The sequence below is a fragment of the Spinacia oleracea genome, chromosome 3, assembly GCF_020520425.1.
Source record: "Spinacia oleracea cultivar Varoflay chromosome 3, BTI_SOV_V1, whole genome shotgun sequence".
In the NCBI taxonomy this organism is placed as follows: Eukaryota; Viridiplantae; Streptophyta; class Magnoliopsida; order Caryophyllales; family Amaranthaceae; genus Spinacia; species Spinacia oleracea.
In genome coordinates, this window is record NC_079489.1 from 1,011,302 (window position 1) to 1,023,868 (window position 12,567).

General features: G+C 34.8%; 1 protein-coding gene and 1 long non-coding RNA gene across 4 annotated transcripts; both read right to left on the minus strand.

Moving 5' to 3' along the window:
* Positions 1-1,424: 1,424 nt before the first annotated feature.
* LOC110782395 (protein TPX2) lies at positions 1,425-7,417 on the minus strand. Of its 3 annotated transcripts, none has more exons than XM_056838257.1 (15): positions 6,949-7,417; positions 5,555-5,698; positions 5,193-5,331; positions 4,859-4,997; positions 4,614-4,711; positions 4,448-4,532; positions 4,302-4,358; positions 4,112-4,170; positions 3,829-3,907; positions 3,669-3,734; positions 3,521-3,583; positions 3,337-3,396; positions 3,153-3,197; positions 2,981-3,072; positions 1,425-1,917 (listed from the first exon to the last, which is right to left on the minus strand). In XM_056838257.1, the coding sequence occupies exons 1-15, from the start codon at positions 7,115-7,117 to the stop codon at positions 1,899-1,901; spliced, it is 1,314 nt and encodes a 437-aa protein (XP_056694235.1). In that variant the 5' UTR covers positions 7,118-7,417; the 3' UTR covers positions 1,425-1,898. The 3 variants fall into 3 exon arrangements, with proteins under 3 accessions (XP_056694235.1, XP_021842233.2, XP_056694236.1); XM_021986541.2 differs by having other exon boundaries at positions 4,448-4,526; positions 6,949-7,416; XM_056838258.1 differs by lacking the exon at positions 1,425-1,917 and adding an exon at positions 1,953-2,256.
* A 1,230-nt stretch (positions 7,418-8,647) lies between these two features.
* On the minus strand, positions 8,648-9,316 carry LOC130469235 (uncharacterized). The gene is made up of 3 exons (XR_008929646.1): positions 9,236-9,316; positions 9,070-9,131; positions 8,648-8,718 (listed from the first exon to the last, which is right to left on the minus strand). It is a non-coding gene; the product is annotated as an uncharacterized lncRNA (long non-coding RNA).
* Positions 9,317-12,567: the final 3,251 nt, after the last annotated feature.

A 12,567-nucleotide genomic window follows, 5' to 3' on the forward strand; every position in this document is an offset into this window, starting at 1 on the left:
ACCCATCTGTTTCTAATGAATTAAGCATAAATTATTTTCTGCAAATCGTTCTCAACAAGAAGAGTAATATCCAATTCAATAACATGGACTGCTTCGCTTAGTTGTTGTTGTAATTAATTACTTGATTTTGTATGAAAGGGAGAGAAAATGAAGGAATCTAAAGAAGAAAAGGGGAAACTACGCGCCAAAAAGAAAGGAAAATCGTGGGGAAAAAGGTTGATTAAGATTCGTGAGTGTTGGTAAGCGTTCGTGTAGTAAAGAAGATAATTTCTAAATAGAAAATGATAGAGGGTGAAAATTTGTTGCAATAATACAAGACAAGAATATTGAATAATGTACATGATGCTTGTAACTTTGTAAGGCAAACCAGTTAGTGACTTAGTGGTACGGGTGAATGGGTGATATCGCGGAGTGTTAGTTATAGTTCGATTAAATTTCTTTTACTTATTTCAATTTCACTTATAATTTTTTTTTTTTTTTTTGTGCGAATGAGCCGTAAGGGCAATATAAATTACAAATGGGGGCGGGGGATTCGAATCTGAGACCTATTGTACACAGGCCCTCAGTCTTAACCACTAGGCCAAAACATCATTGGTACTTATAATTTTTTTTTTTGTATATGCAGTTTAATTTGAGAATACTATGAATTTCATTATATATGCAGTTTAAGAATAAAATTGGTTAACCAACAACAGGTAAATTAAATTTTGAGTAACTTACATTATTTTTGTAAAACTTTAGTTTTTGTACTATTTTACTTATAGCTTCGAAATTTTTTAAGTTAAAATTGTATATTGAGTTACAAAGTCGAAATATAGTTTGGAAGAAAAAAAACACATATTTGATTAGCTAAAGGAAAGCGCAATATTATTATTTTTCTATTATTTTCTTGGTATATTTAATAATTTTATGTTTGTTTTAATGAATAAAAATGGAGAAAATAAATTTTTTCATAATAAATTGTTACTCAAATATATAAATTTTGGCATTAAATTTTATACATACATCAGAACGAATTTCTCTTTTATAATTATTTTAGAGTTATATGTTGTATTGTTGGAATAATGGATAAAACTTTGTATTAACATGTGAGAGGTCATAAGTTCGAGGATGCATGACAACATTTCTTTTTTGTGATGAAGTCATGTCACTTGGCAAGTCATCACGACACATGGCAAGATGACATGGATTGCCTTAGAGTTATAATTATATACGAAGTATATATAGATATAGATTAGGTGTTAGCTATGGATGATTTTTATCAAGGATTTAAGGTAGTCTGTTACGTTATTGAACTTTTTCGTGTTCTTAAGTGGGCAGGATTAGTTACCATTGCATTACATAGTTGCATGCTTGCATATATCTACTTAATTGTCGTAGTAGTCTAAGAATCAAGATTTTATTGCAAACTACTCCGTACAAGATAGAAAAATAAGAGCCATGGGTGATTTTATTGCAATGGTCATCTAAGATATGGCCATGTTGAAACTACAAACACCATCCTCGGATTCCTCACAACCTCGATTAAAACCCAAAAATAATAAAAATAAAATAAAAAATAATGGCTAGTTAATAAGTAATTCAGTATCTCTAAGTGGTGTGCCTCAGTTATATTTGACACACCCTTGGTGAAAGTTTAATTATGTACAACATAAATGGAAGATTTGGTTCCTACAAAATTGGTTTCAACTTTCTACTTTCAAGTTAAATGGAGTCCATTTACAACATTTACTGAGAGACCGCCTAAATCAAAGTCATATGATGCTGAGCACATTGGTGGTGAAGCAAGGAACTCGAACGACAGCATAAACAAGCCATCTATAAACAATTACAATGATATTCCTTATTCCAGCAGAACATGATCACAGCATATATAAACAGATTTCTGATATATAACTTCAGTGAATTGCGAAACTCCTGCAGAAATTAGAGCAGGAATGTTGTAAACATGTAATAGCCTGATTACAGTAAAAGAAAAACATGTTTGTAACTTTGTATGGTATAAAGAGTAATGCCAAAGGTTAATCAACTCAATTAATACATAAATATATAAAGTAATACAGTGAATAAACTTAATTGAATACAGACATTAGTTGACTTTTAATGAACAAATCTTAATTTCTTTAGTTGGGTGTCCTATCTGGTGATTGTTTGGTTGACATAGAGTTACTTAGGAGTTTTGAAATTCCTGGGAAGTGATGCTGTTAAGTTGACAATGTAAGAGGGAATTCCCGTCCAGTGGAGGAAGTCGCTTACCTAGGCCCAGAAAACGATACTCTATAAGAATTACAACTTCATTGGAACAGTTTGTTTGAAAACAAAAATGAAGAAACTGGGGGAGTTACTGACAATTCGTTAGGGACATCACGAAACCAGATACTCCCTCCGTCCCATTTTCTTTACGTATTCCATTTCGGGTGTCCCAAAATATTCTTTACATTTCCTTTTATGTTATCACATAAATGCATTAATATTCTATCAGAATTTGTATTAAGGATTATTTTAACCAATTAAATTCATTGGGTTATTTAATCTCTCACACTTTTCTATTGGGACATTAAATCTTTTCCATTTTTCCAATGTCAATTTTTTTTATAAAAGTGAAAACATTATAAATAAACGTAATTTGTTTTGTTTAAATAAAAAAATAGAAGAATCTCAATTGTACATTAATTAGTCGTTAAATCACGTGTAAAATACCCAACGTAAAGAACATTTTGGGACAGAGGGAGTAGATAAGAACATGTATCACAGAGAATCACAGAGACCACTAATGCAAAAACATTTCGGACCCAAGTCTCCGCGACAACCCCCTAGAAAGTGGAGACTTTACCAGCTAAATTAGCATTTACTGTGTTGTTTGGATCATGTTGATTCAATGCAATGAAATGTCAGCAACATTCCCAGTTTTAAAAGACAGTAAAAAAAACTAGAAATGAACTTTTTGCACAGCGTAAATTTTGTTTGTCTTAGTTCTTACCTGGGGTTAGTGAGATGATTTCTAATGTCTGTGATCAGCCTCCTCCCGTTTCCAAAACAACTTGTAGATTTCCCAGTCACTGCATTTGCATTCTGGAATGCCACTTCAGAATGTAAGAAAACGATTACCAGGCAAATATACAATTAACAACATATTGAAAATGCTGGTATACCTTGTTTTCCTTTATGTTGGGTAATGATACATTCTTCTTCAGAACCTTCAAGTAATAAGATAAAAGGGGAATAAATAAGCTAACTCGAGACAATAAAACGAACCACGAGTTGGTAAGGGTGGCCAGCAAGTAGTAGAATAAAATTGAGAAATGAATTCCCCTCTTCAACAACCAGAACAGATACCTTTATCTGGATAGGTTGTTCGTCAAGTGAAGAAGTACGATTTCCAGGAATCAGAGAAAGCTGTCAATATCATAAAATAAAATAAAAAAGCATGAACACAGCTTTAAAAGTTCAGAGTTTCAGACAAATTGAAACATTAGGCAGAAAACATCTGAAGAAGTATCACAGATTTATAGTAATTTACCTTGCTGAATAATTCAGTTGGTGGATTCTGGGAAAGTTTCTTACTGTTGGAAAGTTTGAATTCCTTAAAAAAGTATCACAGAACAGATTAAGAAAAACTAGAAATACGAGAGGCAGAAGAACAAAGAAACAGTTGGCAGCAGAATTACCCTAGGGACAGTGGTCTCCCTCTTACAATTTCGGAAAACACCAATATCGCCTTTACTTGATAAAATCTGTATGCAGACTTGACATTCAGTTATACTGGTAATCTTTGTGGGGGATATATTTTATCAGTGGGAATGAGATAACATCTTTGCAGCATATTACCTTCTTATTCAATGGATGAGCTCTAAAGTTAGAGAGTAGGTCAGCTTTCTCTTGGACCAAAGTTTTGTTGGAGTTTGTCCTGAAAATACATGGAACTATGTCAAGACTCAACATCAATCATGGACAAAAGTTGGAAAGTGAAAGCACAAATTTGGCTGCTTGAAACCCCCCACTGAAACCGGAATTAAAGAGAGTAAACAAAAAAAGTTGATAGAGGAAACCATAATTCAGAAGAAATAGAAAGAAATCTGGGGGGCACAAGAACAGGTCATATATAAACTACCTTTTATAGTCGAGCATTCCACTGCCATTAGCAACCTTCCCACCACGTACATTTTCGTCCTGTACAAAAAAGCTGATTTTTACCATCTTTTAAGATGCTAGTATTTATTCTCTGTAACTAATAGAACATGTTTAAAATGCAGTATTAAGTTATTAACCAAGCAACATTAGATATCCAATGAAAAAGTGACCTGAAACTGTGGCAAAGGTGGCGTGCTTTTATTCTTTGAATATTGAGTTTCCTGAATCTGTTAACCAAGAAATGCAATCAAAGTAAATAAGAGTGACCTATGTGGAAAAATATCAGCATATTGTCTCCATGTAACAAGTTACCGACTTTTCCATGTGAGGACCTTGCTCTAGGGGTGGAGACATTATATTTTGTGTCAGTTTCAAGATGTGGTGTGTTCTTGAACCTGGAACTTAAAACATAGTAATATATTTAGGATATAAACAGAAAGTTCTTCGATTAAAAAGTCAGCAACAGATTAAGGTTAACAAACCTTTGTCTCAGTGCTCTATGGGCTGTTGCCAAGTCTGGTTCTTTCGGAACAGTAACTTTTGTCTTTGCATGAGTGGACTTCAGATCAGTGGTTTCAGCCTTAAAAAGAGCACAGAAAATCATTTTAGCTAATATGAAAAAATAGAATCATATGTTTAAGTAATGTCTTACACTGAAAAGGTGAGATAAATAGAGAATCAGTATCCTCTAAAGCAACAATGTAATCACAAATTTTACATTATTTACCATTTTGGATGACTTGTGTGAAAAACTTGTTTGGTGTTTAAGCTGAGAAGCCTTGCGCAAGTAACCAATCTCTAACTTTTGTCTTTTCGTGGCATCGATATCACCAGGAGACATGGGAGTATTTCCAAGCTTCTGGGGCCTAATAAAAGAGAAATGATGAAAGCAAGAAAAAGGAAAGGATAATATTTCCTTAGGGAAGAGGAAAGCATAGGACCATTTTGATTATAAATTAGTTTGATAGGAACAAAAAGGAAAGGGCGGAAATTAAACTTAATATAGTGCATTAAGAGTAAATCAGAGTTTATGTTGGGAAATGAAACGCAATTGGGTATACCTTCTGGAAACTCTTGTCGAAACATCTATGAATTGATTTTTCTTTGCCAGAAGGCTTGCTGTAGGTTGTAACAGTCTTGAGCTGACTAGAAAGTTTAGCTGGGATGTAGACTTCAATTTCAACTTCAGCACCTGTGACCCTGATTTTACGTTGCATATCAGGGAAAAAGAAAATCAGTCAACTACTTGTCACTTTAGAAATCACCAACAACTAGACAATGTGTGGCTTAATCAATGGCTCATGCATACTGTTAACTTTTGATTCACGTACCTGCTCAGCTTCATAAGTACGTTGTACAATCCTAAAAGCAGAAACTGTACAGAACAAAGCAAAAGAAGTGCATAGAAAAACTATGATCATACCTTTTTTGACCTGACCAATTGAGGAAACTTCAGACACTACACTGTCATTGCCGATAGAATATGCACTGTAAGGTCTAGACCTTGGGGAAGAAGTTACACTGTCCGTGAAGTCATCTGTTTCCGTATCCAACTTGGCTACCAAAGCTGACAATTGGTAACAATTCAGATACTTAAAAAGGATACATGGTGAATAATACCTAAATTTGTGAATGTTCAAGAAGTAGCTATGACTTAAATTCCCCCTTTTCACCAAAAACAAATTAAAGGAACTTCTTTGCACAAATTAGGCCATATACCAGCATAGCATATTCAGACGAAAAATAGTACAAAACATCTAACAAACTGAGACATGATGCATTTTCCTATACATGTATTAATCATGTGTTTCTGTGAGGCCAACAACACCGTTGGTCGTGCAGTTTAATCGGACATGACCAGCTTCATATCCTTAAACTATAAATATTTATCAAGTTATAGTTCATGAGAAATCAACCAAGAATCACTTATGCAGAAGAATGAGCTACTACAATTCAACATGAGGTCACGAGTTTAAGCATAGTTGCAACTCTACCAATTACTACCAAAGAAAATGCACAAACTTTGTCATTAGCCTGAAATCCTCAACAAACTTTGCCTAGAAATTAACTTGGGAGGCGTTATATGAAGTCTAAACTTATTACTCCCGAAACATTTTTTTCGTAGCTGAAAAGAACACGGCCTAAATCTAATCGAGTTATTAACTTTGTCGTTAGGACTTAAGAAACCCACATTTTATTCTTTGATTAGGAATGAAAGTTATACGAACTACTTAATCATCCTTTCGGATGAAGTACACCTAGGAATACCATATGATATTACCTCAAGTTACATTTTAGCTTCCTTCAGGAATAATGTTACTTTTTAGCTAATTTATGAACATTATGAATGACATAAAATTGTACATTACTCCCTCCCCCCCAAACTAATAGTCAACGTGTCTCTTTTACGAATTTCTGCCATTCAAAACATTATGAATGACACAAAATTGTACATTACTCCCTCCATCCGAAATTCCATCCGAAATTCATAGTCACATACTCTTATCTGGTTACGAACTTTTGCAATTTAATACATTATGAATGACCCAAAATTGTACATTACTCCCTCCATCCGAAATTCATAGTCACATACTCTTGTCTGGTTACGAACTTTTGCAATTTAATACATTATGAATGACACAAAATTGTAGTACATTACGCCCTCAATCCGAAATTAATAGTCACTTACAAGTTACAACAACATTTGATATGAAACATTATATGTTAGAAACTTGAAAAATTATGTCACGCAAAATCCATTGATTCACAATTGATTCCAAAAAGAAAAAAATTACGATTGAAAAACAAAAATCTTACGAGAAGGAGGATGGCCTTCGGCTACATTAAACCACAGCTCAGAATCCGCAATCTCCTCGGGCGTTTCCAGCTGCGAAAAATCAAAGAATTTCGCAACATCGAACTCATAATCAAAATCAATTTCAAACGATTCCTCGAAAACGCAACCTTTTTCCTCAACCTCATCCATTCTCAAACAAAAGATCAAATTCAAAATTCTCCTTAATCTTCAAATTGATAGCTTAATCAAATGCGATGCGCGCAAAACTGACGTGACGAATTGGTGAGGATAATAACATTAACACCGCCTTAGAACATCGACGACCTTTTCTCCCTGTGTTCCTCCCTCTCTCTGGATTGGAAACCCTAGGAGAGAGAAAGGAGGTTCAGGGAAAATGGCGAAGATTTCGGTGGAGGAGAGGGAAGAAAAAGGGGACAGAAATGGAGGAGGGAAAACAGGTTTTAAAGAGAGCTTGTGTTGTTTGTTTGTTGATGATGAGGATGGTGTTTAAGTAACGACAGATAATTAACAGTATTTCGTGGAATTTTTTTGAAATTGTGGGTCCCGCACCTTTCTTTTCCCTCAATAACGCTCCTTGGAAAGGGATGGGCTTACTGTACGACAATTTTGGGCTCCTTCAATGGGCCCTAAACGTCGTCGTTTTGTGGGTTGTGACATTGTGAAGTCAAAACTCTATCTAAAAGGACCGAAAGATTCATGCATTGAAAAGATCAAAAGAATGAGCAAGGACAATAAATCAATAATAGGTGATTTTAAATAGTTAGAGCAACATTATTATAGAAGAGGTTGTTGCTTGCAAATACTTCCTCCGTTCTTTTTTGTATGACACAATTATTTAAGCATGTTTGTTAATATACGATTTCGAACACTAATATATTCAATTATAGAAACGAAAAAATTATAAAAAGTTGATATTTACAAAATATTTATTGAAACGAATCTAATAAGACCCCACAAGACTATGTTTTTTCTTAAGTATAAATCACAAAATAAAGTCAAAGGAGCATTTGTGAATAGTGTTCAAAACTCAATTGCGTCATATAAATAAGAATGGAGGAAGTATTACGGAGTAACTATTTAAAGTTTTAAGTTCGGTCAATGTGGAAGAAAGTACTTCATAAATTGTAGTAGCTTTTTAAAGTTACTAGTTGTTGGAACGTGCGCTAGCGCGCACGTTCCCCCAAAATATAAGAAACTATCTCCCGAAACGTTATGCAAATCATAAGCCTAATTACACTATTGAAATAGGTAAAAGCATGAATACAGTACTCCGTAGATGATAAGAAATGTATCTTATTAATTGATATAGGTTACATATATAGAAACCCCTACACAAGTCATAAGTGATCCCAAAGGTCAATGGCGCGCTATATATGTCCTCGGAACATAAAATTTGGTTCCATGTTCCTCTAATAAAAACCCAACACATAAATACTAAAGCCATGCAGCATAAACAATGGTTGCTTGTAAAAGGCGTACGTGGTTCCGGTACTACTTAACTTTCACAAATACATAATATTGATTTTAACATGGATTTTAATAGAGCTTGCACGCATATAAAAGGGAGGCATTTCTGAAAGTGTTTACTCTTCTGCCGCAACCTCCAAAGTCTCCTTGGCATTACCCTCTAACTCCACCTCTTCTAATGCCACTTGTTTAAGATGCCACTTGAGCACGTTGCTTTTGGAGAGGGTTGTCGTTGGTCTCCGCCTAGAAATGCTTAGTACGAAACATCTTCACGGCAACGATTGTTTTGCAAATTTACAGAACTGAAATTAACATAATAAAATGAATTTGTTTGCAAATAGCAACGTTACAATACCTACTAAGGTGGGTTGAACCCAGCTCAAAACAAAACCAAAGTCCCTGCTTCCCTTCTTTTATTTTCATTTTCACCATTGGTTCTTCCTTGGATGGTTTTAGACAAACCCTAGAGTTAGGAATTTCTAATTAGCTCTAATCTAGAGTAGCTTACATGCATTCTGGACACTCTATCGCGACTCCAAAACACAATAATTCTAAAGTATGCAAATTTTCCATTAATTCAAAATTTATAGCCAACATGCATGTAAACAGAGTAAATATAACCAAAAACCCAACCCAAAAGATGGAGGCAATACCTTTAGTACAAATAGATAAGAATCTGAAAGTCCACTGTACTTTCCACCATGGCTATCCTCACCTAATGGGTTGAGAACAAAAAAACAAAAAAAAATAGTGGATAATGATGCTTTAGCTAATACAAGAATATCATATAGATAAGAAAAATTGTCAATACGAACTTACAGGCTCGTACAACAAGCTGCAGAGTTGAGCTCTCCTAGTCCATTAATCTAGTACTGGATTCTTCGCAAAGTTGCATGGAGCCAAACAGAAGTAAGGTGGGATTCGGGTATACTGACAATAAAATGAGAAAATAGGAGATGAAGGTAAAGGACTAACCTGTAGAAGTTGAGCATTTTAATACAGATTCATGAGCCTTTTGACCATGAGGGAAATAAAAGGATATTTGATAGGCTGTCGTACACCCGTCAAAAATAAAATCCTAACGAAACCTCCTAACAATGTAGTAGGGTAAGCAGGGTCGAATCCACAGAGAGATGGCTATTTAAATCTAGCTTTCAAGGTATGGAGAAACTAACAATGTCACGAAATTTAGGATTCAATGTTTAAACTAAAATAAATAGAAAAATAAACTAAAATATCTAGGGCAACGGTTCACCATATTCATAGTTCAGAATCAATCAAAACATCATCAACAACTCAAATATTCAAATTATCTAGAGCACAAGTTAATCCTACGGTCGGGTCTTAACACTCTCAATTCAACATATGCAGTACGATCGCTAACATAATCAGAATTGCTAGTTGTAGGTAAGCCTCTAAAATTCGATCTTTCGATTCTAAATCCTATTAGCATGATTTAATCAAACAATTGATCAGATTGCAAAGATTAACAATATAAACCTAATCAACTAGAAATATCAATGAATAATCAAACCATCAACAATAATAATAAGGATTCATAATATAAACATGGATTCCCAAACCCTAGAAAGCGAACTACTCAATCATGAAACGAACAATGAAAATCAATTCTAAGAATGAAAACATAATTAAAAGCAATAAATAAAATAAAGAGAAAAATCAATTATACCTCAAAGAATTACATTGATGGAGTATGTAGAAAAACTAGGGTTCATGAAGAAGAAAAGAGAGAAAAAGAACGTGCATTCGAAATCTAGGGAATTGAAAACCTAAAGGAAATAAAAGCATAAACGAAATAAAGCAATCCTTTCAAGTATTTATATGCTTCCTAAATTCTAAACAAAATAGGAAAAGATAACAATTACATAAGCTAAGATTTAATTGGACGATCACCAAGACGAAAGCATGAACCCGCGTGTGGAAGTAGTTGGGCGGAGAAACCAGCGGGCCCGCTGGTGGGTCGCTGGTTTTCGCGCCCAAGGGGAAGATTGGGCCATCGTTTTGGGCTTCGGGCGAATCGGATAGTCGAGCCATCTTGTTTATGTCATAACTCTTGTTCTACAATGCCTATAAGGACGTGTGACCTGTCGTTGGAAAGCTCTTGAAGTCTACTTTCTAGCCCAATCAAATTCGTCTCATTCCGACATGTAGAACTTGAGATATCATCAAAAGAGTGAACGCTTGTCCATTTTGATGCTTAGAAAAATAGCGTTTAGCTTCGTTGTTGACTCAAAATTATCCCTAGAGACATGCAATGATCCTCGAGTCAACATTCCATCCGTTCATCATCCAAATCAACTCATAACACTCCGAAAGCATCCAAATGACCGTAAAATCACCTGAAACATTAAGAAAACACAAACGGGGCGTAATAGAGTACGACAACGATAACTTATGCAAATGTGATCCTAAATGCAACTAAAATGATATAAATGCCTATTAATGCAACCTAAATGCGCCTAAAATACCCTATACAAATATGACTCATCAATATTCAAAAGTTCAACATTCGCAATGATTTGATAGAGGTTAAACCAGATTTCCCAATTCAATAACAGAGCAAAACCACCTACTCTAAGAAGTGGAGGAATGTGCCAAATGTTGGGAAAACTGTGAGAGCTTTGCCTTCACATTTTCATCAAGAGGCTGCACAAAAATAATGGATGTTTAAGCTAAAAATCACCAGTGAGAAAAGTGTATATGTGCATGAAAAGAAAAGTGTATACCATCGTACTGCGGCAAGCTAAAATATCTATCGTCAAGCCCTGGCCTCGCACCCCGAACACTGTGTTGGGTTGGCTTTGTCTTCTGTTAAAAGCAAGAATAGGTTTTACATCAGTTACATATACCAGGAACATGTCTAAACCCCAGACTTAAAAATCCAGTTCATACAAACAGAAAGAAAAAAATCCAACAAACTGGTATTTGATTCAATCACCTGCTCCCTGACAACATTTAGTAGCGGTCCTTGAAATTTACAAAACATGTTGAGAAGAGACGTATCAGTATAATTTTCCAACGAAAAATATCCATGTACAAGCGTGCAACAGGTCCTTGAAGACCTACCAAAGCGATAGAAAAATTGTCCAAGAACCTCAACAAACGGCATGGATTCAATGTCCACTACATCATGAAAACACAATATTCAAACCTATTATAAAAGCAACATTCTAGTTCATGACAAACCACGTATATTAGATTACGCACCTATAGTTCGGCCCAATTCGATGACACGGGCATCAGGAGGACCCTCTTGTCCATCTACTGGTGTATGCGCTACGGGTTCTATCCACGATTGAATTTCATCAGTAACATGTGGGACAACCTAACAAGTACAAAGAAAATAATTCAGACTACGAAGTTTTCAGCAGCAGCAGTTGAAAATCTTCAATTAGAAAGGAAAAAGACCTGAACAGTTTTCCCCAAATAATCTCCCCTTCTCTCCTTGTCAATAACAGACTGTCACATACATCAAAAAGGAAGGAAAATATTAATTAACATCAACTTAATATCATAGTCAAGTGGGTTACTCCATCCTTGGGAATGAAGGATTGAGGGACAAGTTAGGTAACAAATAATGCAGTGTCGGTCAATTAGCTTGCCTAATAAATTTCCCAACTTGATTTCTAAGAATCTCTCGTAGTTACCAAGATCTAAGTTCACCTACGAAACATTAAAAAAACAAAATGAACCTCGTTTGTTCAGTACTATGAAATACGAAAGTTGACATATCCTTAACAACTAAGATTAGCTATATCAGCAGATGATTAAGGTTGCAACATGTTCAGAATCAACTCATGAACATTTGATCACAAGTTCAATAAAACATCAATATCTTTCAGCTTAAACTCGAAATAATAGTAGTATAATAAAAACCTCATGAAGGGAACAACTTGCCACTCCGGCCCCACAACAATATATCCACAAGAAAAAGGAAATCATTTTGCTGTTTAAAGAAGAAAAGCAAGCTCGTTTGATTTCACACACTAAAGCTTCTACTTCGTATTTCTTTCCCCTTTATTGACCTCTAGGTAAAGAGAATATATGAGCACCCACATCTTCATTGAAAATTTCATTATGTTATCCAAGTTTTTCAAAGAAAACAACAAAACCCACAAGATAATTTCTCT

Excerpts from the sequence above, each read along its gene's own strand:
- LOC110782395 (XM_056838257.1), bottom strand. The coding sequence starts at position 7,117 with ATGGATGAGGTTGAGGAAAAAGGTTGCGTTTTCGAGGAATCGTTTGAA. Across the intron at positions 5,332-5,554 it reads AATTGGTCAGGTCAAAAAAG|GGTCACAGGTGCTGAAGTTG; the intron begins GTATGATCATAG and ends ACGTAAAATCAG. Across the intron at positions 4,712-4,858 it reads CACACAAGTCATCCAAAATG|GCTGAAACCACTGATCTGAA; the intron begins GTAAATAATGTA and ends GCTCTTTTTAAG.